The 26,189-nt window shown below is 41.1% G+C and overlaps 1 protein-coding gene across 1 annotated transcript in view; it reads left to right on the plus strand.

Annotated features, from left to right (window-relative positions):
• FNTB (farnesyltransferase, CAAX box, beta) overlaps nt 1–26,189 on the plus strand; it is a 79,733-nt gene that overhangs the window by 12,714 nt on the left and 40,830 nt on the right. The window contains exon 2 of the mRNA XM_049898230.1: nt 15,177–15,241. Coding sequence (XP_049754187.1) covers nt 15,177–15,241 — 65 coding nt within the window. The remainder of the gene's footprint in view (nt 1–15,176; nt 15,242–26,189) is intronic.

Raw genomic sequence — 26,189 nt, forward strand, 5'->3', positions numbered from 1 at the left:
GACTAGGTCAACTTTGACCTGTTGAATCTTCTACGCAAAGCCTTAGGTTATTCAGAGAAATATTTTGCCTTCTTAGCTTCGTTTTTCCTTTACTGATTGAGAGAAAAAAGGCACAGTAAACAGTAAAAAAAAGCCACAAAAAAACCAGCAATTAAGTAATTATGAATGAAGAAAGCACTATCTGAAGTCCAACTCCACACATCAGCCTCTGAGTTGAAGTCTTCAGTGAGTATTTGTTGTTGTTGGGTGCTGTTGAGTCGGTTCTGACTCATAGCGACCCTACATACACCAGAATGAAACACTGCCTGGTCCTGGGTCATCCTCACAATTGTTGCCATTTTTGAGCCCATTGCTACAGCCGCCGTGTCAATCCTGTCTTGTTGAGGATTTTCCTCTTTTTCTCTGACCCTCTATTTTACCAAGCACAATGTCCTTCTCCAGGGACTGGTCCCTCCTGATAACATGTCCAAACTACGTGAGATGAAGTCTGGCCATCCTCGTTTCTAAGGAGCGTTCTGGCTGTACTTCTTCCTAGTCAGATTTTGTGAAAATACTGCGGACTGCCAAAAGAACAAATGAATCTGTCTTGGAAGGGGTACGGCCAGAGTACTTCTTAGAAGCAAGGATGGCAAGACTCATCTCATTTACAGTGACTGTTACCACTACTAAAAGCCTTTTTCAATCTCTTTATTCCTTAGCATGGGTTCTCAAATGTTAGCATACATCAGAATCCTCTGGATTTTGTTCAAAAACAGTCGAGTGGACCCCACCCATGTATTTTCTGATTCTGCAGACCCAGCATGTGACCAGAGACTGCATTTCTAACAAGTTCCCAGTAGTATTGTTGCTGTAGTCTGGGAGCCGCACTTTGAGAACCACTGCCTTAGAGCTACTTTCCAGTCATTTTCCTTTTCTTCTGGGTCTTTACTTGACTACATGGGTCTCATACTCAGATGCGTACAAGGGGCCAGGCAGGTAAAGTCAGAAGGGAGGTAACGGGTAGTGATTGGGCCTCTGGTGACTTGACAAGCAGGTGCTCATCCAAAGAGGACAACCACTGCTCAGCCCTAGATGATTGTGATATGTGTCCAAACTTGCCAATTTTTTGAGAGAAGCTAGAAATCTTCATTTTTATGTGCATTCTTCTGATTTGTAATGTGCATCTGACTTAAGCCATGGTCTCTTCAATCCATATCCAACGGCTGCTTAATGAAAAAGAAAGAAGAGTCGATACATTCAAACTGTGGTGTTGGTGGAGAATATTGAATATACTGTGGGCTGCCAAAAGAATGAACAAAAATCAGTCTTAGGAGAAATACAACGAGAATGTTTTTTAGAAGCAAGGACGATGAGACTTCGATTCACTTACTTTGTACACGTCATCAGGAAAGACCAATCACTAGAAAAGGATATCATGTTTGCTAAAACAGAGGGTCAGTGAAAATAAGGGAAACCCTCAATGAGGCAGATTGATACAATAACCGCAACAATGGACTTTAACATACCAACGATCACGAAGGTTGCGCAGGACAGGGCAACATTTAGTTGTTACACATAAGGTGGACACGAGTCAGAGTCAACTTGGCGGCAACTAACAACAGATGTTGACAACGAAATCACAATTAAAAAAAAAATAAGGGCCCAACAAAACAATTCTAAAGGCCAGTTTGGTCTGTGGGCCTTACTGGGCCGTAGGCCACAAGGGGCAGATCCAGGTGTTGTGGGGCCTGAAGTTTTTACAGTTTGGAGGCCCTCTTTAAGGAAAACAATATGTCCCTGAGAGTATGGCCCCCAAACACCCTTATAACTCAGTAATGAAGTCACTCCTGAGGTTCACCCTGCAGCCAAAGATTAGACAGGCCCATAAAACAAAATGAGACTAAAGGGGCACAGCAGCCCAGGGCAAGGACTAGAAGGCAGGAGGGGACAGGAAAGCTGGTAATGGGGAATCCAAGGTTGAGAAGGGAGAGTGTTGACATGTCTTGGGGTTGGTAATCATTGTCACAAAACAAAATGTGTACTAATTGTTTAATGAGAACCTAGTTCTGTAAACCTTCATCTAAAGTACAATAATAAAATAATAAATGCATATTAAAAAAAGAAAAACTGTGTAATTGTAAATACAACTTTGGACACAGGATCTTGGAAGGGGCGTTTGTAAGTGGGGGCCTGAGGCTTAGCTTGGTTCCTCTTCCCCGGAGCTGCCTCTTGCTGGGAACTGCTTATGAGCAGTTTGGTACTGCTGCTCTAAAGGGAACATGTCTCTCTGCATTTCAGTATGCTTTTGTTTAAGGAGATGGGTGAGTACAAAGCAGACTTCGCAGGGAAAGGAATCTGTCTGTTCAGTTCATGGATGTATTCCAGACACCTAGAACAGTGCCTGACACATAGAGGAAAGATGAGACAGCATTGAGAAAATATTTTTTTAAACTCTTATAGTAGTAATAAGGTGTTTGGTTTTTTCCTAGTAGTTTATTAAGAAAAATTTCAAATATATAGCAAAGTTGAAAAAATTCATATTGAATACCAGTGTACTCAACACCTAGGTTCTGTCATTAATATTTTACTATTCTTGCTTTAGCACCTATCTTCTTAGTGCATTTCAAAATAAATTGCAGACATCCGTATACTTTTCACCAAGTGTGTGAGTCTAGTATGCAAGTTATTAACTGGAGTTCAGTATTTATTTATAGTTCTTTACACACAATGAAATGTATATATGTTAAGTATACATACGGTCACATTCCCTGAGTTTTGGCAAGTGCACAGACCTCTGTGACCCAAACCTTTATCAAGATATAGGGTATTACCCTCACTCCAGGAAGTTCCCTCATGCTCCTTCCCAGTCAAGCCCCACTCCCTCACCTCCCCAAGAAGCAACCACTGTTCTATTTTTTTTAATCAGTAATAATTTTTTTTAATAATTTTTATTGTGCTTTAAGTGAAAGTTTACAAATCAAGTCAGTCTGTCACATGTAAGCTTATATGCACCTTACTACATACTCCTATTTACTCTCCCCCTAATGAGTCAGCCCATTCCCTCCTTCCAGTCTCTCCTTTCATGACCGTTTTGTCAGTTTCTAACCCTCTCTATCCTCCCATCTCCCCTCCAGACAGGAGATGCCAACACAGTCTCAAGTGTCCACCTGATACAAGTAGCTCACTCTTCATCAGCATCTCTCTCCAATCCATTGTCCAGTCCCTTCCATGTCTGATGAGTTGTCTTCAGGAATGGTTCCTGTCCTGGGCCAACAGAAGGTTTGGGGACCATGACCGCCGGGATTCTTCTAGTCTCAGTCAGACCATTAAGTCTGGTCTTTTTATGAGAATTTGGGGTCTGCATCCCACTGATCTCCTGCTCCCTCAGGGGTTCTCTGTTGTGCTCCCTGTCAGGGCAGTCATCGGTTGTAGCCGGGCACCGTCTAGTTCTTCTGGTCTCAGGATGATGTAAGTCTCTAGTTCATGTGGCCCTTTCTGTCTCTTGGGCTCATAGTTATCGCGTGACCTTGGTGTTCTTCATTCTCCTTTGATCCAGGTGGGTTGAGACCAATTGATGCATCTTAGATGGCCGCTTGTTAGCATTTAAGACCCCAGATGCCACACTTCAAAGTGGGATGCAGAATGTTTTCATAATAGAATTTATTTTGCCAATTGACTTAGAAGTCCCCTTAAGCCATAGTCCCCAAACCCCCGCCCGTGCTCTGCTGACCTTCGAAGCATTCAGTTTATCCCGGAAACTTCTTTGCTTTTGGTCCAGTCCAGTTGAGCTGACCTTCCCTGTATTGAGTATTGTCCTTTCCTTTACCTAAAGTAGATCTTATCTACTAACTAATCAGTAAATAACCCTTTCCCACCCTCCCTCCCTGCCCCCTCTCGTAACCACAAAAGAATGTGTTCTTCTCAGTTTATACTGTTTCTCAAGATCTTATAATAGTGGTCTTATACAATATTTGTCCTTTTGCATCTGACTAATTTCACTCAGCATAATGCCTTCCAGGTTCCTCCATGTTATGAAATGCTTCACAGATTCGTCACTGTTCTTTATCGATGCGTAATATTCCATTGTGTGAACATACCATAATTTATTTACCCATTCATCCGTTGATGGACACCTTGGTTGCTTCCAGCTTTTTGCTATTGTAAACAGTGCTGCAATAAACATGGGTGTGCATATATCTGTTCGTGTAAAGGCTCTTATTTCTCTAGGGTATATTCCGAGGAGTGGGATTTCTGGGTTGTATGGTAGTTCTATTTCTAACTGTTTAAGAAAATGCCAGATAGATTTCCAAAGTGGTTGTACCGTTTTACATTCCCACCAGCAGTGTATAAGAGTTCCAGTCTCTCCGCAGCCTCTCCAACATTTATTATTTTGTGTTTTTTGGATTAATTCCAGCCTTGTTGGAGTGAGATGGAATCTCATCATAGTTTTAATTTGCATTTCTCTAATGGCGAATAATTGAGAGCATTTTCTCATGTATCTGTTAGCTGCCTGAATATCTTCTTTAGTGAAGTGCGTGTTCATATCCTTTGCCCACTTTTTGATTGGGTTGTTTGTCTTTTTGTAGTTGAGTTTTAACAGAACCATACAGATTTTAGAGATCAGGCGCTGGTCGGAGATGCCATAGCTGAAAATTTTTTCCCAATCTGTAGGTGGTCTTTTTACTCTTTTGGTGAAGTCTTTAGATGAGCATAGGTGTTTGATTTTTAGGAGCTCCCAGTTACCTGGTTTCTCTTCATCATTTTAAGTAATGTTTTGTATTCTGTTTATGCCTTGAATTAGGGCTCCTAACGTTGTCCCTGTTCTTTCTTCCATGATCTTTATTGTTTTAGTCTTTATGTTTAGGTCTTTGATCCACTTGGAGTTAGTTTTTGTGCATGGTGTGAGGTATGGGTCCTGTTTCATTTTTTTGCAAATGGATGTCTAGTTATGCCAGCACCATTTGTTAAAAAGATTATCTTTTCCCCAATTAACTGGCACTGGGCCTTTGTCAAATATCAGCTGCTCATTTGTGGGTGGATTTATATCTGGGTTCTCAATTCTGTTCCTTTGGTCTATGTGCCTGTTGTTGTACCAGTACCAGGCTGTTTTGACTACTGTGGCTGTAGAATATGTTCTAAAATCAGGTAGAGTGAGGCCTCCCACTTTCTTCTTCTTTTTCACTAATGCTTTACTTATCTGGGGCTTCCTTCCCTTCCATATGAAGTTGGTGTAAATCAGTAATAATTTTTAATTAAAAAAAATTGTGTTTTTGGTGAAGGTTTTTCACAACAGTTTAGGTTTCCATTCAGCACTTTCTACACAAGTTTGTTGAGTGATGCTGGTTATATTCTTCAGAATGCTTGAATATTCTCATTTCCATTCTTGTGGTTCCATTTTCATTAATCTAGTTTCCCTGCCCCCTTACATTCTCATCTTTGTTTTAAAGTAATTGTTGACCATTTGGTCTCATATAGGTGATTTTTTTAAAGGAGCACAGTACTTACGGGTGATATTCCTATTTTTTGAGCCAATTTGGTATTTAGCTATGTGGTGTGCTTGGGGTTAGTTTTGGTTCAAGGTTTGAAGAGCATCTCATGGCAGTAGTTTAGGGAAGTCCTCCAGCGTCAACCAGCTCAGCAGGTTTTTTTTTTTTAATAAGAATTTGAGGTTCTCTTCCACATTATATCAAGGTCCATCTATTGTGGCCCTGATTAGAACAGTTGGTGGTGGTAGGTGGGCACCATCTAGTTCTTCTGGTCACAAGGTAGACGAGGCTGTGGTTTGTGTAGAATGTTTATCTTGTAGACCAGTTTCTTCTTTGGGTCTTTGGTTTCCTTCTTTCTGTTTTTCTCCAGACCAGTAGAGACCAATAGTTGTATCCTAGATGGCCACTGGCAAACTTTTAAGACCCCAGACACTGTCCTCCAAACTAGGATATAGAATGTAACTTTATGAACTATATTATGCTGAGATGTCTCACGAGACTGTGGTCCTAATCCTTCAAACCCAGAAATCCATTTCCACGAGGTGTTTCATCATGTCTAAGAAGTATCTGTAACTGTGCCTCTTGTATGTTTTATTATATATATGAATATATGTGCGTACAGCCACACAGATGCATATTCTTCTGCATATTACTATATATGCATACAGGAGGGACCAGTCCCTGGAGAAGAGCATCATGCCTGGTAAAGTAGAGGGTCAGCGAAAAAGAGGAAGACCCTCAGCAATCATGAATTGACACAGTGGCTGCGACAGTGGGCTCAAACATAGCAATGATTGTGAGGATGGCACAGGACTGGGCGGTGTTTCGTTCTGTTGTGCATAGAGTTGCTGTGAGTTGGAAGCAACTCCACAGCACCTAACAACAATGTATACCTACATATGTACATAACTGTACACATATGCCTATGTACGTACATATATACCCCGCACATAAATTTTTTGGTTGTTTTTGATGTTTTTTCGTAATTATATGTGTCATAGCAATTACCAACAGGTTCTTTTTTCTTGGGTGCTTTTTAGTGACATCGTTTACCTTCGTCAAGCTGAGTACACTTTTCCCTTAGGTGCTTTTGCCCTGATTTGTTTTTATAGTTTTGCTGCTTCTCGAATGTCATCTAAATGCAGTAATACAGCATGTATTCTTTCGTGTAAGGCTTTGTAAGGCTTCTTTCACACAGCATATTTACAAGATTTACCCATGTTGTTGCATGTATCAGTAATTTGTCTCTTTTTATTGTTGAATAGCATTTAGTATTTCTATGAAAATACTACAGTTTTTTTTTTTTTTTAATCCATTCTATTGATGGACAACTGAGCTGTTTCCAAATTTTGGCTGTTACGAATAACCCTGCTATGAACATTGTAGAAGTCTTTTGGTGGCCATAAGTTTTTATTTCTTTTGGGTAAATACCTAGAATTGGAATTGGATCATAGGGTAGGTGTATGTTTATTTTTGTAAAAAACTGCTAGTCCTTTTTCCAGAGTGGTTGTATGTTTTACCCCCTCACCAGCAATGTAGGAGAGCTGTAGTTGTTCTGCATCCTTGCCAACATTTGATGTTGACCACCTTTTCAACTTTAGCTACTTTGTTGGTAGGTGTGGAGTGGTATCTCACTGTAGTGTATTTTTAAATTCCCAGAAATACTTTCTAATTAGTGTAAACATTTATTTAACTACTATACAGATAAATATCAACTCAAGGGCACTGGGTTGGGTTATACAGATAAATGCATTTTGTGTGTGTGTGCAGATGTGTCTAACTTTTCAGAAGTCTTTCTTATACCTGGATGACATAGTTGTGGAATCTAGGTATTAAGTTTTTTATTGTTTCATTTCATTTTAATTTTTAATAGTTTCTCAGAACTTTTTATTATCAAATATTTCAAATATGCAGAAAAATTGGCAACTATTTACCCTCCACCTAACCCCCTCCTATATAAACTGTTAAAGGATCATTTTTTTAATAGGATAAAATCATGACTTGTACAAATAAAAAATGAACACACATCAAAAGATTTTATTTAACTAATTAATTAATTAGGGAACCAATAAGATTTTGCAACTGGTTCAGAAGAGAGCTCAGAGTACCACATATTTTTAGTCAGATAAGGAATGCTGAAGTGAATTTCAAATGGTTCCAAACCTGGTAAGTATCCACAGGGTGATAATTAATTGCATTTTAGCAGATACAGTTTGCATTTTTGTGGAAATTATTTGCATCACTATCAGTTTTCTACAGATTAACTTCTATCTCTACAGAGTTGTGGAGTAGCCTAGTCAAAGACAAAGATGAAGATAACCCAGTGAATGAGCTAGCCAGGACACCCATAAATTTCACTCTTTCAGTTTTTCCTTTGTGTGCATGTATGTGTACATACATATATATATGTGTACAATATATGTGCATATATGTGTACAAGTAATTTTTTTTTGAACCTTTGAAAGTAAGATGAAGACACCATGACATGTCACTCCTAAATACTAAAACATGCATCTCATAAGAATGACATTTGTCTACATAAAAAAAAAAAAGAATAACATTTGTCTACATAAGCACAATAAATAACATCACAGCTAAGAAAATAAAAAAATAATACCATAATATCATTTAATATCTATGAGTTGAAATTGACTCGATGGCACTGGGTTTGGTTTTTTTTTTAATCCAGTTTATTTTTAAATTTCCCCAATTGTCCCCCAATTTTTTTATATAGCTTTTTTGTTTTGTTTTGAACCAGGATCCAATCAAAGTTCATTTAATTCAGGCTCTTTTTAAATTTTGAAGCGATAATCCCTTGGGACTAAATCTTTTGTGACTAATCCTAGTAGTGTTTCTTGTAACATTTTCATGTAGTAGTGTTTCTGGAACAGATTAGATGCTTTAGGCCATCATCCTTCTCCCAAGAGAGCCTATCACTTTCATTAGCATGAACTGTGTGCCTTGTGCCCGAGGAAATGAACCAATGGACCCTTTGCTGTTTAAGCAAAAGAAAACTATCAGTTGCTATGGGCCTGTTAAACTGCCTTTGTATTGCACCCACTGCATTGCCTGTGGTGGTTATTATACAGAAAGGAGGGACTGACTAGTTTAATCAGTTCCTTTGGGATAGAAAGGAAGCCTGGAAATACAACATAGAGGCCCTGCAGAATAGACATGCTTGAGCATCCCTGTGTTGAAGCCGGTTCTTTTTTCTGAAAACAGATTTGAGAGCCAGTAGTGTAGTGTTCAGAACTCTTAGAGATTTAGCTAACTTTTTTTTAACAGCCTAACTCAGTTCACCTATAAAGAAGATTTTGATAAATTTTTAAAAGGTAATTTAATTACAGATCTCGCATATAGATATTATGCAGTTGTTGTGACTGTTTCTCTTAATTCTATACCAAAGGCTAACTTTCTAACTCTACTAGTGTGCCGGAGGTCTTCAAGACTACCCCAGGTTCAGTAATCCACTAGAAGGACTCAGCACATAGTTGTACTCACAGGTACGATTGCTTACAGTGAAAGGATACAAAGCAAAATCAGCAAAGGGAAAAGGTGCATGGGGCGAAATCTGGAGGAAACCAGTCACAAACATCAAAAAGGCCTCCCTAGTGGATTCACACATACACAAAACTTGTGACACCACGTGTGAAATGCTGTCCACCAGGGAGGCTCATTAGAGATCTAGCGCCCAGGGTTTTTACTGGGGGTTGGATAGGTAGCCACCTACTGCTTAGCGTGTATCAAAATACCAGACTCTCAGACGGAAAGCAGATGTTCAGTATAAACCACATTGTTTGTACAAATAGTTTAGGCTCAGGGGCCGCTCTTATTAGTTTGGAAGTGGTAAGAACCCTCCTGAAATCCAAATTCCCAAAATGCCAACCAAGGCCAACCTTGCAAGGAAAACTTTCTGAGAACAGCAGCTTCAGGGCCTGCTATGTTAACTCTTTTGGAAACCCTGGTGACATAGTGATTAAGAGTTCAGCCACTAACCGAAAGGTCGGCAGTTCTAATCCACCAGGCACCCCTTGGAAACCTTATGGGGCAGTTCTACTCTGTCTGATAGGGTCACTATGAGTCGGAATCGACTCGATGGCAATGAGTATGTTAACTCTTTTATACATAACTAGCTTTTTAACTTTCCTTCTGTTATGTAAAGCAGTACATTTGAAGAATGCTTGCATCTTTCTAGCAACAAATTTATTCAGATTTTATATAACACCGACAGGCTCTATGGGAAAAAGGGGAAGCAAAAAAGGATATTCCATTTTTTTTTTTTAAATCGTGACTTAAGTGAAAGTTTACAAGTCAGTCTGTCATACAAAAATTTATATACACCTTGCTATGTACTCCTGGTTGCTCTCCCCCAAATGAGACAGCACACTCCTCTCCACTCTCTATTTTTGTGTCCATTCAGCCAGCTTCTGACCCCTCTGCCCTCTTATCTCCCCTCCAGACAGGAGCTACCTACATAATCTCATGTGTCTACTTGATCCAAGAAGCTCACTCCACACCAGCATCATTTTCTATCCCATAGTCCAGTCCAATCCCTTCCTGAAGACTTGGCTTTGGGAATAGTTCCTGTCTTGGGCTAACAGAAGGTCTGGGGATCATGACCTCAGGGGTCCTTCTCGCCTCAGTCAGACCAATAAGTATGGTCTTTTTATGAGAATTTGAGGTCTGCATCCCACTGCTGTCCTGCTCCCTCAGGGGTTCTCTGTTGTGTTCCCTGTCAGGGCAGTCATCGATTGTAGCCGGGCACAATCTAGTTCTTCTGGTCTCAGCCTGATATAGTCTCTGGTTTCTGTGGCCCTTTCTGTCTCTTGCGCTTATAATTACCTTGTGTCTTTGGTGTTCTTCATTCTCCTATGCCCCAGGTGGGTTGAGACCCATTGATGCATCTTAGGTGGCCCTTGCTAGTGTTTAAGACCCCAGACGCAACTCTCCAAAGTGGGATGCAGAATGTTTTCTTAATAGATTTTATTATGCCAATTGACCTAGATGTCCCCTGAAACCATGGTCCCCAAACCCCCGCCCCTGCTATTCTGGCCTTCGAAGCATTCAGTTTATTCAGGAAACTTCTTTGCTTTTGGTTTAGTCCAGTTGTGCTGACCTCTCCTGTATTGTGCGTTGTCTTTCCCTTCACCTAAAATAGGTCTAGTCTACTATCTAGTGAAAACCCCTTCCCTCCCTCCCTCCCCACTCTCGTAACCATCAAAGAATATTTTCTTCTCTTTTTAAACTATTTCTTGAGTTTTTATGATGGTGGTCTCAAACAATATTTGTCGTTTTGCAACTGACTAATTTCACTCAGCATAATTGCCTTCCAGATTCTTCCATGTTATGAAATGTTTCACAGGCATTGTTCTTTATCAATGTATTCCATTGTGTGAATATACCATTATTTATTTATCCATTCATCCGTTGATGGACACCTTGATTGCTTCCATTTTTTTGCTATTGTTAACAGTGCTGCAGTGAGCATGGGTGTGCATATATCTGTTCATGTAAAGGCTCTCATTTCTCTAGGATATATTCCAAGGAGTGGGATTGCTGGATCATATGGTAGTTCTATTTCTAGCTTTTTAAGGAAGTGCCAAATCGATTTCCAAAGTGGTTGCATTTTACATTCCCACCAGGAGTGTATAAGTCTTCCAGTCTCCACAATGTCTCCAACATTTATTATTTTGTGTTTTTTGGATTAATGCCAGCCTTGTTGGAGTGAGATGGAGCCTCCTTGTAGTTTTGATTTGCATTTCTCTAATAGCTACTGATCATGAGCATTTCTTCATGTATCTGTTAGCTACCTGAATGTCTTCTTTAGTGACGTGTTCATGTCCTTTGCCCACTTTTTAATTGGGTTGTCTTTTTGTGGTTGAGTTTTTGCAGTTATCATGTAGATTTTAGAGATCAGGCGCTGATCAGAAATGTCATAGCCAAAAACTTTTTCCCAGTCTGCAGGTAATCTTTTTACTCTTTTGGTGAAGTCTTTGGATGAGCATAGGTGTTTGATCTTTAGGAGCTCCCAGTTGTCTAGTTTCTCTTCTGGTGTTTGTGCATTGCTAGTAATGTTTTGTATACTGTTTATGCCATGTGTTAGGGCTCCTAGCATTGTCCCTATTTTTTCTTCCATGATCTTTATCGTTTTAGATTTTATATTTAGGTCTTTGATCCATTTTGAGTTAGTTTTATGCATGGTGTGAGGTATTTTTTTTGCAGATGGGATATCCAGTTATGCCAGCACCATTTGTTAAAGAGAGATAGTCCATGTTTTGGGGTTTACTTTTTTTTTTTCCCATTTCTGGATGAGTGCTTTTTCATTTCTGTGTTAATCTATTACTGTTTGTAAACAATGTGCAGGTTTACGGCTAAGTATTATTTTTAATGTTGTACTCTAAAAACCAGAGCCCTGGTGGCACAGTAGTTAAGAGCTTGGCTGCTAACCAATAGTTCAGCAGTTCAAATCCACCAGCTGCTCCTTGGAAACCGTATGGGGCAGTTCTATTCAAGTAGAACTCGGAATCCACTCAATGGCAACTCGTTTACTCCAAAAACCATAATGATCACTCTGAGGTGATCTTTTTCTATTAAAAAACATACCAGTTCCTAAAGACAACCCACAGAACGGGAGATTTTTGCAAATCATGTATCTGATAAAGAACATGCATCTAGAATATGTTAAGAACTGCTCTAACTCAATAACAAAAAGGCAACCCAATTAAAAAAAAGAACAAAGTATCTGAATAAACATTTCTCCAAAGAAGATAAACAAATGGCCAACAAACACATGAAAAGATGTTCAACGTTATTCCCACTGCCATCGAGTCGTTTCCGACTCATTGCAACCCCACAGGACAGAATAGAACTGCCCCATGGAGTTCCCAAGGAGTGCCTGGTAGATTTGCACTGCTGACCTTTTGGTAAGCAGCCATAGCACTTAACCACTATGCCATCAGGGTTTCCTCAACATCATTAGCCACTCAGGAAAATGCAAATCAAAACCACAGTGAGATACCACTTCACACGCACTAGGATGGGTATAATGAAAAACACAGATAATAAAATTGAAACCTTCATACACTGCTGTAATGTAAAATCATGCAGCTGTTTTGAAAATCAGTTTGTCAGTTCTTCAAACTGTTAAACAGAGTTACTGTATGATCTAGCAGTTTCACTCCTAGGTATATATGAAGAGAAATGAAAATGTGGGTCCACACAAAATCTTGAACATTAATGTTTTTGGCAGCATTATAATAGCCAAATAGTAGAAACAACCTAAATGTCCATCAACTGATGAATGAATAAATACAATGTGGTGTATCTATACAATGGAATTTTATTTAGCAATAAAAAAGGAATGCAGTGCTGATACGTACTGTAACATAGATGAACCCTGAAAACATTATGCTAAGTGAAAGAAGCCAGTCACAAAGGACTACATATTGTATGATTCCATTTATATGTAAAATGCAGAAGAGCCAAACCTATAGAGACAAAGTAAATCAGCAGTTGCCTAGGATTGGGGAGGAAGGGAATTTGGGGGACGGGTAATGGATACGGGTGTAGGATTTTTTCTTTTCTGTTTTTTTGAATAATGGAAATGCTCTAAAATTGTGGTGATGGATGCACAGCTCTGTGAATATATTAAAGCCGTTGAATCATACACTTTAAATGGGTAAGTTATATAGTCTGAATTTTATCTCAGTAAGGCTATTAAAAACACACACTAGGTCTTAAGAGAAAATAAAGTGAATTCTTTTTTTTTTTTTTCCACACACTGTGTTGGGAACTTTTTTACCTTTGGAAACCAAAGTGTATTGAGATGACACGGAAAACACTTTTGACTTCATGTACTTGAATGGGGGAAACTTTACCTTGTTTTCTCATTCACAGAATATATTGGAAACATTCTCGTGCTTTGTAACACAAAGTGTTTTTTGATAACAGGTAAAGCTCTTTTAACTAGGTAAAGTTTTATTGTTCTATTATCATGAGCAGCTGACCTGTGATAATCAGGTATTTATTAGAATTCAGAACTTATGTTTCCAGTTATGAGTCAGTTACTGTTTTGGAATATCACTTGTTCATTCTGAAGAAGATTATGAAATCCAAAGAGAAATGGCACCACACTGGGAATATTTTAAGCATTTTCCACATCAGGGTATGATATATCTCTGTTGGGTATCTTAGTTTAGAAATAAACTTCCATTTTCTTCATCTACTGCTTGTCTGCTTATATTGCCCAAGTGGGAGCTGAAGGTGAGACTTCTCATTAAGGAGTTCTTGACAGGAACCTTTTCTCCGTAGGGCTCTAAGTATCAGAATGCTAAGGAGGAGATGGGCTCATTTTTTAATATTAAGTCATAGGGATTTGAGTAGGGTTGTATTGGGGTAAAGGAAGTGAGTTTTCCTCCCACTTGGTTTTGTTTCATTCAAAATGCATCAATTCATTTAGATATAACAGATATCCTAGGCAAATCTTTATTTAATGTCCTTACTGACATATGTTTCTTGTATATTTTTCTATCCTGTTTTACTTACAGCTAAGGAAGACGTGACTGAGAAATGCCATCTTTGTTCCGTTTAGGCTGGTGCTTCATGTTAGTCCCGTATGAGTTTCTGGAATGGAAAAAGAATTATGAGGGATCTGGAACAACTTTCTTGTTCCTCTTAAGTCAGGTTCTCAAGGTGACTTCAGCCTGTTTTTTGAAATATTGTAAATTCTTAGCCAGATCATCCCTCAAACTCATGTTCAAAGACAAATACCAAAGCATATCCTATAACCAAATATAAATGAATTTTAAATTGGCTGCCATTTTAGATGATTCACATCACTGCTCACCCCTCATCATAAATAATTCTTGCAAACTTGTCAAAGGGACTAGAAGCTCTAACTCAATGAATGTTCCAGAAATAAATGACATGTTTTTAAAATTTCCCAGGGAGGCAATTATTATGTATCTTGAAATCCTAGCAAGAACATGCCTCACTACAAAGAGGAGGGATTCTGATGAAGGTGAAAACCTGTATCCTGTTGACCAGCCCTACCCTCATTAGTACCCTTTTCCTCACTGAGGCTACACTGGAAGTGTATTATGGTGTGGTATTCAGAGAGGACAGGTGATCTGGTGTGTTTTGTAACCTGACCTTCTAAGACCCTTTGCTTTATGAGACTGTGGAGTGAGTCCTGCATGTGACGTAGGACCAGTGCCCAGATTTGCTATCCCTTTGGTTTTCGGTGATTGATGTCCTTATAAATTCCTTAGGGCATTTAATACTTTAAGCTGTTCAATATGACAGTAAGAAGTATGACCCTTGGCAGGAATTAATTGTGTACGTGAGGGCAGCTAGTTAATGAACACCAAACAACTTCATAGAGCAGGCAAGAATAAATCTTGCAAGCAAAATGTATCTGTCTTCATCTGCTCCCTGAGTTACCGGTACCACAGAGGCCAATTCCAAAACCACCATTAGTTTGGATATTATGGATTAAGTTATTGGAGGAGTTGATTGTGATGCCAAATGGTACAGCGCGTTCTCTCTTACTCCTTGTCCTAAGCTTGTCACCCTGCAGCCTTATAGCTCTATAAAGTATACAACCATGCCAGGCAACTCCAGCCAATAGGCATTTGTGGCAGTGAGAGGAAAAAGTTGATAGAAGTCTCATCTGTATTTGTTTTCTCTCTCCTATCTTCTGCATCCTACCAGGCAAAAGTAGAAGAAAAGATCCAAGAGGTCTTCAGTTCTTACAAGTTCAACCACCTTGTACCACGGTAAGCTGTGGATTGGAGTTTGAAGGGTCACATGGGTTGTCATGAGTCAGAGTCAACTTGGTGTGAACACTGGTTACTAGCTGGGAGAGCACCACCTCCTGAGAGAGGCATTCTTTCCTCCTTGAGCTTATCCAGCCATAAGCTGTGAAACTGCCCCCAGGATATGCTATGACTCAGACACCTTCCTCTGTTAGAATACTGTTTACAGTAGGTGCTCTGCTTGAACTGAGCAGTCAGGTACTACATCAGCATGCTCTTGAGCCTGAACTCTGAGGGCCGAAGTTGGGGCAAGGAAGGAAGAAAGTTCATGATTTTGCTGTTTATTTGTGGCCTGCTGCTCTGGTGTTCAAATGGAGGACACTCCTGCTTTTCTTTTTCTCAATGCACTTTTGAGATTGATACAGAGGCCTGGGGGAGGGCAGAGTATTGGATTCCTTTGCCATCAGTTGTTATTTGACTGGGAAAATGTGAGAAGTTTGAGCTGCCAGCAGCATGGTCCTCGTTGGTGATCGAGCAGCAGATCCCAAGGGTGAAATTTCAAGTGAGAAGTATAAGGTGTTTCATTTTCCTTGGATCTTAGCAGGTCGAAGTCTGTTAAGCCCTGTGAGGTCAGAAATTCCATAACGGGGATTATAAGCAGAAACTTATTATTTAATTTGAACTTTTATATTCCCTTTTTTCCAATATTTCGTAATGTGTCACACTAAAATTTCATAAGGCTATTCCATTCCTTTATTAGCATTTCTCTTCTAGTTACAAATTGTCTTTCAGAAACCATCCTGTGTTACACCTCCAGCCAGGGGTGGATTATCCAATAGACGAGGTAAGCACAGTGCTTACCTTGCTTACCAGATCATCTGTAGTGAACAAATTCACATTTTTCACCACATCAAAGATTCTGCTTCTAGGTATGGCGGGCATCTGTCTCTCTCCCAACCGCACAGCACCTTCCTACAGAATCAAAGCTTCTTTTTAAATTTATAATCCCTGACAGGGCGGATGATCCAGTAAGCAAGGTAAACGCGGGCTTACTTGAGCTTGCTTACTAGTCGGCAGTCAACAATTTCACGTGGGCTTCACCACATCAAAGATAATCTGGTGTTTACCTTGCCTATTGGATAATTTGCCCCTGCCTCCAGCCATGAGAACTAATCTTGTCCAAAACCTTGCGTGGTCATCATTTTGTTTTAATGATAATGATTTAATGACTTTTCCTTGACAGTCTCTAAACAAAGTGTATTTAGGCAGCTGGCTGATTTGCTCTGGATGGGAAGCTAAGGGGTCTGAAGTCCAGCCCCTAACCACCTTTTTCATGTCTGTGACTTCATGGAACTTTTTAAGAGCCTAAATCCTGGCAAGCCAGTCTCCAGGGTACTTCTATTTACCAGAACATTATTAAAATGAGTTAAACCATAGAGAACTTTATATCTTTTTTTTCCCCCCACTATGTCCTTAAAAAGCCATTTCTATCAAAATTGTAATTAGCCAAGGCAGAAGGCAATTGAAAAAGGCAACTGCTTATAGGGAAAGACAGGGTGGGAAGGTTATTTTCATCCTCCCTCCCAGGAAAGAAAGAAAATACCTACTAACGAGGAGTCTTCCCCAAATTGCTGAACTAAACTTCTGCATTAACCCAAAGCTCAGAACCACAATAGCATTAATTATTCCTCTTGTCAGGAGCCACAGCTGGAGATAAGCAAATGACACTGTTTAAACTGCTCACAGAGAGTGAGCTCTCTGAGATAGAACGGCATCAGCACCGTGGTGCTTCCTGCTTCCACCTCTGCTGCTGGCAGTCGCACCCCCAGATGACTCACCTGATGGGGGCCTGAGTCACTGGCTGCTGTCTGGGTCTCCATGGACACGTGTCCTTTATTTTCAACACAAGTTCCAACACAAGAGACCTTTGATCGTGTGGCATCTCTTTTTTACCCACCATCAGAATAAAGCCTTTGGGCTTTTCTTTTCTTTCCTTTAAATCTTGCTGAGGTATGAGGGAGAATAACAGGTTATAGTCTGGGAAGAAGAAGTTGTTTGTGGGGGGTATAGCAGGGTGGGGGGCGATAAGGAGTAAAAATAAAATCCCCTGATTCATAGGTCTTGGGTCAGGTATGGGTGGAAAACGAAAAACGTTCCTCTTGGGGAAATAGAGTAGATATCAGGACTTTGGGTTTGTTTCAGGAATCTGACATTTCTCATTTTATCATCCTTGACTGTGAAAATGGGTATTTTAAAGGCTGCTAATTAGAATGCTAATTAACATCAGAAATATTCATATTTTAGCTGAATGGTTGAGTGTTAAAGAAAATGAATTTATCAGTATAAGACTGACTCCAAACATCACCGTCATAGAGTGAACTTCCAGGATATAAGTCTGAAAATGTATCTGAATTTTAAACTATTGTCACCATGTTAATATTTCACATTTTAGTAGCAGATTTTGAAAGTCTGACATTAGAGTGCAAAAAGAAAACCTTAACCATTAGCTGCAGTGAATATTCCGATATTAGCAGTAACGCTAGATGACGTGGCTTCTTTGTGTCTCTGTGGTCATTGTGCTGATCAGCTGTGATGGGATCACACACATCCCGGGACCAGTGACTGCGCACAGGTCCTGGGATGCCAGGAATGATGCTGACGTAAGGCATTTGCCTGCTCAGCCTCCTGAGGCCAAAGCTGAATAGCAGATTTTGGCTGAAATTCAAGGCTGAAGTTGAATGTTGGTGCATTTACAGTTATTCCCCATCCCAGAAATGATTTTCCTTTCATCCTATAACTATGAAATATTCATCCTTCTAATCATGCTTTTTGGGGCCCTGGTGGTGCAGTGGTTAAGAACTAAGACTGCTAACCAAAAGGTTGGCAGTTCGAATCCACCAGCCGTTCCTTGGAAACTATAGGAGGTAGTTCTACTCTGTCCTGTAAGGTCGCTACGAGTCAGAATCGACTCTACGGCAATAGCAACAGGTATTAGAACTCTGGAGGTTAAGTATAGATGATGGCTCTGAAGCCAAAAAACTGATTTAAAGCACTTAAAGCAGCTCACATGCAGGCGCCTCGTAGCGCCATTGTTTTGTGCCATTTCCTCTATGTAACATTATCTTACAGAGTTTCTCAAATCCTGAGCAGTTAGAAGCTTTATTCCTTTATCTTATTGTTCTTTCCAAGGCCCTTACAATTAAGTTCTTCTTTCCTCCCACCCTCCCCCAAGTGGCTTATTATTTACGTACCCAGTTTAGGGGGTGCTGGGGGTGTTCTAGGCAGAGGGCACAGCACGTGCTAATGCCCTGAGGCTGAAAAGAGCGGAGCTTTCCAGAAGATCAAAGAAGGCAGTGTGGTTGGCACTCAGTGAGGGCATGAGATAAGGTTGGAGGGAATTATACGGAAGCACATCCTGAAGGTGAGACCAGTTGGCTCACCCATCATAAGAAATACAACTTACATTCCTACCCAGGGCATATATATTTGAAAGTTCCTTCTTGAACAGTGGAAACTGCCTCTCCCTATATTTTTTTTTTTTTATAATTTTTATTGTGCTTTAAGTGAAAGTTTACAAATCAAGTCAATCTCTCACATAAAAACTTAAAACTTATATACACCTTGCTACGTACTCCCAATTACTCTCCCCCTAATGAGACAGCCCTCTCTCTCCCTCCACTCTGTCTTTTCATGTCCATTTCGCCGGCTTCTAACCCTCTCTACCTTCTCATCTCTCCAGGCAGGAGATGCCAACATAGTCTCAAGTGTCCACCTGATCCAAGAAGCTTACTCCTCACCAGCATCCCTCTCCAGCCCATTGTCCAGTCCAATCCATGTCTGAAGAGTTGGCTTTGTCTCCCCATATTTTTAATATATTATTTGATCCGTCTTCCTGTGTGTCCCAAGCTCCTGTCCCCATCCTCTGCACAGCCGCCCTCCTTGTTCACTTGAGCTCTGCCTCCCCTCCTCCCCTCGCCCCTGCACAGAGCTGATGGTGTTCTGTTCCACCTAATCAAACTACTCTGAGGGCTGAATTGTTCAGGAAGGAAAGGGGGAAGAGCTCTAGCTTCTCTTTTTAACCCCCTATGCAGAGCATTTTTGGCTAGAGATGAGTTAAGAATGGTAAGGTTCTTGGTACAAAGACTGTTCTCTATGAATATTTGTCCCTTCAGTTTAAAAGAATTGTAAACCTCGGTGGAGAAATTAAACTTCAGTCAGTTAACAGTGTGATCCTTGAAGCTCTAGATAAACACTCAGAGAAACAAATGCCTTTCCAAGATTTTAGAATAACATATGCATATCAGCATGTGTGTGTGTGTGTGTGTGTGTGTGTGTTTGAGAGAGAGAGAGATTAAATGGATGAGAATGGAAGAATAGTTTCCACGGTGGAAATGGTCACAGAAGGGAATTTCTCTTCCTGTGTTTGTGGCTACAGTTTGTCTTCAGATGAAACCAGCCAGAGGAACTCATCAGTCCCTATCCCAGCAGGACTCTGAGGGCCTAGCTGTCTGTGAATGAAGTTCATGGTGGGAGGAGAGCTGTTGGGTCACTCCCTTTTGGGCTGTCTCAGATCCTTGTCCTCATGGACCAACCTGCAGTGAAAGAAGAGCTGACAGAGGCTTCCTTCAATTAGATGTTTCCAGGCAGATGGGGCCCCAGGTAGTTGTCATTTCAGGAACCTGAGGAGAAAGCCAGGGTCTTTTACCCTCTGGAGGCAGAAAAGCATTTGCCTCTGAGGTATTACATTTTTCTAGTTGCTTAAAAGCCCCTTGTCAGATGAGAAGAGTGCTGAGAAGATAAGGAAAAGTATTCCTTCTCCAGATTTTTTTTAAAAAGGGAAGAATTTGTTTAGTTGCTTAATTTAGCTCTCTAAAGATACTAAGTCCAATAGGGAAGGTTAACCTTGGCTGATTGATCACCTGCAATGTGGTATGTGTGAACACATGAGAGAACTGACAGAAAGAGCCCCTCAGCCAGAGCAAATACTTGCCTCAATCTAAGCATTGCTCTCCTAGCCTGGATGACCGAATTCTGACTTCTCCTTTGAGGTTTATGGTTCTTTTAAATTGATGGGATATGTATCCAGGGAGACAGTCTCTTTTGGTCAGTCAGAAAAGTGACTTTACCATTCTTTATTCTTTCTTTTGTTAATTCAGTAAATAGATGTTGAGAGCCTGCTCTATGCCAGGCCCTGTGGTTAATGCTGAAGACAGACGTGATTGCTCCTTACAAAGTTATAGTGTAGTTGAATAATCAGGCATACTGCACAGGTGGTTCCCATAAAGTTCAGTTCCTTTTTTACCTGTTTCCTTTCTCTAGCATTATACTTCTCGTTGCCATCTAGTCAACTAATAGTAACCCTATAGGACAGGGTAGAACTGCCCCCTAGGGTTTTCAAGGGTGTAATCTTTTCAGAAGTAAACAGCATTATATTTAACAGTCACAGAATTTTAGAGTTAGAAGGAACGTTTAATGGGGTCTAGCCTGACATACCTAAATAAGTTGGATGATGTTCTCTTTTGGTGTAGAGTGTTCTCTCTTCTTTCCCCTTTGGTCTTAGCATCTCAAGGTATTTGGCATATACAAATTTTCTTGCCTGTTTTTCAGAGAAAAAATGACCTATAGTAAACCCCACTGTGAACAGATCCAATTAGAGCTAGAAATCAGGAATTCCAGTTGAAATTCTGTGCTCACCCTTGCTGGCTTGGATTTCTCAGCCTTCTCTTATTGGGTCCCTGCCTGCCATTGCTAAAAGTCCCTTGGACTGTCTTGGTTCTCATCCATGGAACCCATTCTGGCCTTGGCTTCCAACCTGCTCAGCCAGGGCCAGCTCATACGGTGAGCTATTTCACTTACCTCTCAATTCCGTCACTCCTTTGACTTTCGGCTCTTCCCATCTTGCCAGTCCTTACCCTAGCAGCCTACTGTCCACTCAGTGCTTCTGCTAAAGGGTCCCAGAAAGATTAAAAAAAAAAAAAAAAAATATATATATATACGTATATCTATACATCTATCACCTAACAGTGCCTGCTGCGTGACTTCACTAAAATTTTACACAACTTAGCCTCAGCTGGGCCTTCACTGCTGCTTCATAATCCTTTTATTCATCTCATGTAGATTCCCTGACACACTGAGCACAGTGACTAGTCCACAATTCTCCCAGGATCCTGCCTTTCACTTTCTGAGAAAATTGAGGCCACCCTACACAAGTTTCCTTGGTTTCCCTCCTTCCTGCTTTCTATCTCCTGTATTTGTCTAGCTTCACAGTATCCCCCACCATTTCTGTCTTTACAAATATAGAATCCTTCCTTATCACGAGACTCATCTGTCCTGCTGTACTCTTGATCCCAGCCCTCCTCCCTCTTTGGGGACCTTACTTGATGAGCTTTCTCTGGGCTCTTGTATTTTCATTACCTCCTCTTTGCCCTCAAAAATGCTCACCCCTCCTCTACCTTAATATCCTACCTTTAGCCCCAGTATCCCCTCAGGCTACTGCTCTTTTGCCTTTCTTCCTTCACAAACACACTTAGATTGCCGGTTTGACCTTCTAACTGGTTTCCTGCCTCTAGTCTTTTCCCCATCCCAGCCCATTCAGTACACTGTAGCGAATGTGGTCTAGAAAATATAAATCTGACCATGTCTTTTTCCCATGCCTAAAATACTTCAATGACTCCCTTTAAAAAAAAGTTGCCTTTTTTTGGTAACAACCTTATTAAGATATAATTCACATAACAATTCATCCGCTTAAAGTGTGCCGTTCAGTGGCTTTTAGTATATTCACAGAGTTGTGTATCTGTGATGGTTGAGATTGTATGTCGCTAAATAGACAATAGATAAGCGGTAACTTTAGTAAAGGGTAAGACAGTACACAATACTGGGGAAGCCAGCACCACCTGTACGAGGCAAGGTCATGGAAGCTCCATAGACACATCCAAACTCGCTGAGGGACTGAATTGCTGGGCTCTGGGCGGTGGAGACCATGGTCTCGGGGAACATCTAGCTCAGTTGGCATAACATAGTTTATAAAGAAAATGTTGTACATTATACTTTGGTGAGTAGTGTCTGGGGTCTTAAAAGTCTGTGAGCAGCCATCTAGGATACTCCAGTGGTCTCGCCCCTTTGGGAGCAATGAGGAATGACGAAAACTAAAGATACAAGGGAAAAATTAGTCCAGAGGACTAATGGACCACATCGACCATGGCCTCCACCAGACTGAGTCCAGTACAACTAGATGGTGCCCGGCTACCACCACTGACTGCTCTGATAAAGATCACAATAGAGGGCCCTGGACAGAGCTGGAGAAAAATGTAGAACAAAATTCTAACTCGAAAAACTAGACTTGGCTGGCCTGACAGAGACTGGAGAAACCCTGAGAGTATGGCCCCCAGACACCCTTTCAGCTCAGTAATAAAGTCACACCTGAGGTTCACCCTTCAGCCAAAAATTGGACAGGCGCATAAAACAAAGCAAGACTGAAGGGGCATACCAGCCACGGGGCAGGAACTAGGAGGCAGGGAGGAACAGGAAAGCTGGTAATAGGGAATCCAAGTTTGAAAAGGGAGAGTGTTGACATGTCATAGGGTTAACCAATGTCATAGAACAATATGTGTACTGAGTGTTTAATGAGAAACTAGTTTGTTCTGTAAACCTTCATCTAAAGTACAATAAAAAAAAATTTTTTTTAAATTGTCAACTTGGCTGGACCGTGATTCTCAGTGGTTTGGCAGTTATGTAATGATGTAGTTTGGCAGTTATGTAATAATGTAGTTATCCTCCATGATGTGATTGGCCAATCAGTTGTAAGGGGAGTTTCCTCAGGGGTGTGGCAAGCATAGAGTATATATATGGATATTCTGGCAAAGCTCACTTGCTTGCTCTGGATCCTGCATCTGACTCGTCATCATCTGACCTCTGGTTCTTGGGATTTGAGCCAGCTGCCTGCCATCTTGTCTGCCAGTCTTGGTATTCATCAGCCTCTGCAGCCTGTGCACCAGCAGCCTGCCATCTTACCTACCAATCTTGATTTCGTTAGCCTCTGCAGTCCGTGAGCGAGCAGCCTGCTGCCTGACCTGCTGATTTTGTGTTTGTCAGTCCCTGTAGCTATGTGAGTCATGAGAAGCCTCCAGCCTGATGCCTGACTTGGGACTTGCCACCCTCTACAACCACTTGAGCCATTTCTTCGAGATAACTTTCTGTCTATGTGTGTGTGTATATATAAATATATATATACGCTTCACTAGAGTACCTAGTCTAAGACAGCATCCATCACCACAAGCCATTTTAGAACATTTTCCTTACCCCCAAAAGAAACGCAATGCCCTTTAGCATTCAGCCCATGCTTCCCCTTCCCTGCCCTAGACAACCAAGAATCTACTTTCTTACTCTATAGACTTACTTTTCAGACATTTCACATAAGTGGAATAGTACAATATGTGGTCTTTTATGACTGGCTTCTTTCATTTAGTATAATTGCAAGTTGAAACACAATGACTCCCTTTTGCTCTTAGGTTTAACATCAAAATCCTATAATGTGCTTACAAGTCTTGCATTATCTGATGCCTTTGTACCCATTCTCTATATGAGTTCTCTCTGCTTACGACCTTGTACTTTTTGCTGCAGCTGAACTAAACTTACTTGAATATGCCGTGGTGCATCCCACTAATTTTGCCTGGCTAACTTGTGTACTTTAGGTCTTTGCTTCAGTGCTACTTCCTGGGGTGGGATGGGCAGCTTCTCTGATCCTCCATGCCTTCCTGTGTGCTGCCAGAGCCCACTATGCGTCCCCCATCACAGCATTTATCAGACAGGACTGTAATTGTCACTTACTTGTCTGTCCATCTGGACCATATAGCTCGATGGAGCAGAGTCCATATTTACCCCAGCCTAAGACATTCTGCCTACATAGAGTGGGTGTCAGAGAGTCCTGACTACTGGACCTTCTGGAAAGAGAAACGGAGTCTGGCTTTTTCGTCTTCCTTATGATCTGCTCTGTCATCACCCTTTGCAGTGCAGAGCCTGCGCTCGTCACTGCCCTGAACTCTCTTGAAGGTCACTAGCCACTATGTGGTTTGTACTTATTTCTCTTAGTCTTGCTATAGCATTTGCCACTGTTAAATACCTACGTGGAAGTCTCTTCTCCCTTATTGCCTGTGACATGACATTGCCTTTGTTCTCCTTCTGCTTCTGTCAACTCTTTGTTTCTCTCCTTCCCTGGCTCCTTGTCCTCCAAGCCGTTGAAGATGGATCTTCCAACAGTTTTGTATTCAAGCTTTTCTCTTTGCACTCTTCGTCTGTTCCTTCGGCTTCACCTGTTACATGTGTGCAGATAAACGATTCCCAATCTCTTTGTGTAACCTGAATCCCTCTGCTGAACTTTAAGCATGTATTTCCAGCAGCCCAGTTGTCATCCTCTCCTGAGTATTCTTCCAGTGCCTAAAAATTTTCATGTCCCAACAGTCAGCTTATTTCGTGTCCCAATGCTAGTTTGGACCCTGAGAACTTACCACCTGGCTGACTCTTAACAGCGTCTTACCCAGTCCCCCCACCTCATCTCTCTCCCCACTTCAGTGCCTTCACTCAGTCGAGCTTGTAAACACATATTGAATACCTACTGCTGTCAGATAATTTTTAAAGCATAGCTCTAGTCATTTTATTCTCAGCTTGAAAAACCTTCAGGGCTTCCCTTTGCCTACTAAGTTAAGTAGAAGTTTCTCAGCTAGTATCCCAGACCCCTGTAAATAGGGCCCCAGCAGCATTTTCTACCATTTCTTTTTCATTCCTAATATTCAGGACAAATGACTCCATCTGTTACTCACACATTTTATACTTGGTTGCTGTCCAGTATGGTAGCCACTAGCCACTCCTGGCTATTTTAACTTAAATTTACAAATTCAGTTCCTTAGTAACACTGGCAGTATTTCAAAGGCTGAGTAACCACATGTGGCTAGTGGCAACCGTATTAGACAATGTAGGTAGAAACAATATCCATCACTGTTGAAAGTTCTGTGGATAGCGTTGCTCTCTACCTTCTAGCTCAACTATTCCTCCACCATCTCCTCCCTATCTCTACCTGTAAAATCGCTCTCCCTCCATCAGGGCCGCCCACCACAAATTCCACCTCTTCCCACACCCTTTCGCGATCACTCCTTTCTTAATGAGATTCCCCCTCCCTTTTGAGCCGCAGTAGCATTTTATCTGTTTCCTTTATGAAACCTACCCAATTCTGTACTTATCTTATTTCCAGCACTAAACTGGAAGATTTTTTGAGGGTAGAAACCACATGGATGATCTTTTATCTTCCGTGTGTAGTACAGTGGGAATTGAATAAACATTTGTTGAATTGAATACCTAGAAAAGGGAGTGCTACTTCTTTCCTTTTCCGTGATCAGCTACAGAGTGAATGTCTTGACGTTCTATTTTTCTTTTTTCCTTATGTAACCACATAAGTCCCTTCCTGCAGGACCAAGCAAGAAGCGCAGCCTCTGTGCTCTCCGCTGCTGCCTGTGCTGCCTGTGCAGGTGGCCATGGGTGGCACATTCCATCTTAAAGCCAGTCTTGCTGGCATTGGTGCCAAGGAGAGCTACTGGCTGCAGAATACAAACATGATCCCCTGGCTGGGGCAGTGGATCTGCACGTGGGAGGTGGAATTTCAGGGAGGGAGTAATAGATGGATGACTGAGGGGCAGGTGGCAGAGTTACAAACTACAGACCTCGGAGAAGTGACTTCAGAAGAAATGACTGTGAGATGGGCAAGGGTAACCAAGTCAAGGAGGTGGCAAAGCTCAGATATTAAACTGCCTGCAGGATAAGGAGCCAGAAGATATCTGTTCTTAGGCCCTGGAGGAACTTTCTGGATGGGTTGTCACTGCCCAGGTGCTTGTGCTCATTGAGGCTTTTCTGTTAGTACAGAATTACCTGCTGTGAAGGTGACTTTTTGCCAGCACGATTTTCAGACACATTAGAGACGTTC

This window comes from Elephas maximus, chromosome 10, assembly GCF_024166365.1.
Source record: "Elephas maximus indicus isolate mEleMax1 chromosome 10, mEleMax1 primary haplotype, whole genome shotgun sequence".
NCBI lineage: Eukaryota > Metazoa > Chordata > Mammalia > Proboscidea > Elephantidae > Elephas > Elephas maximus.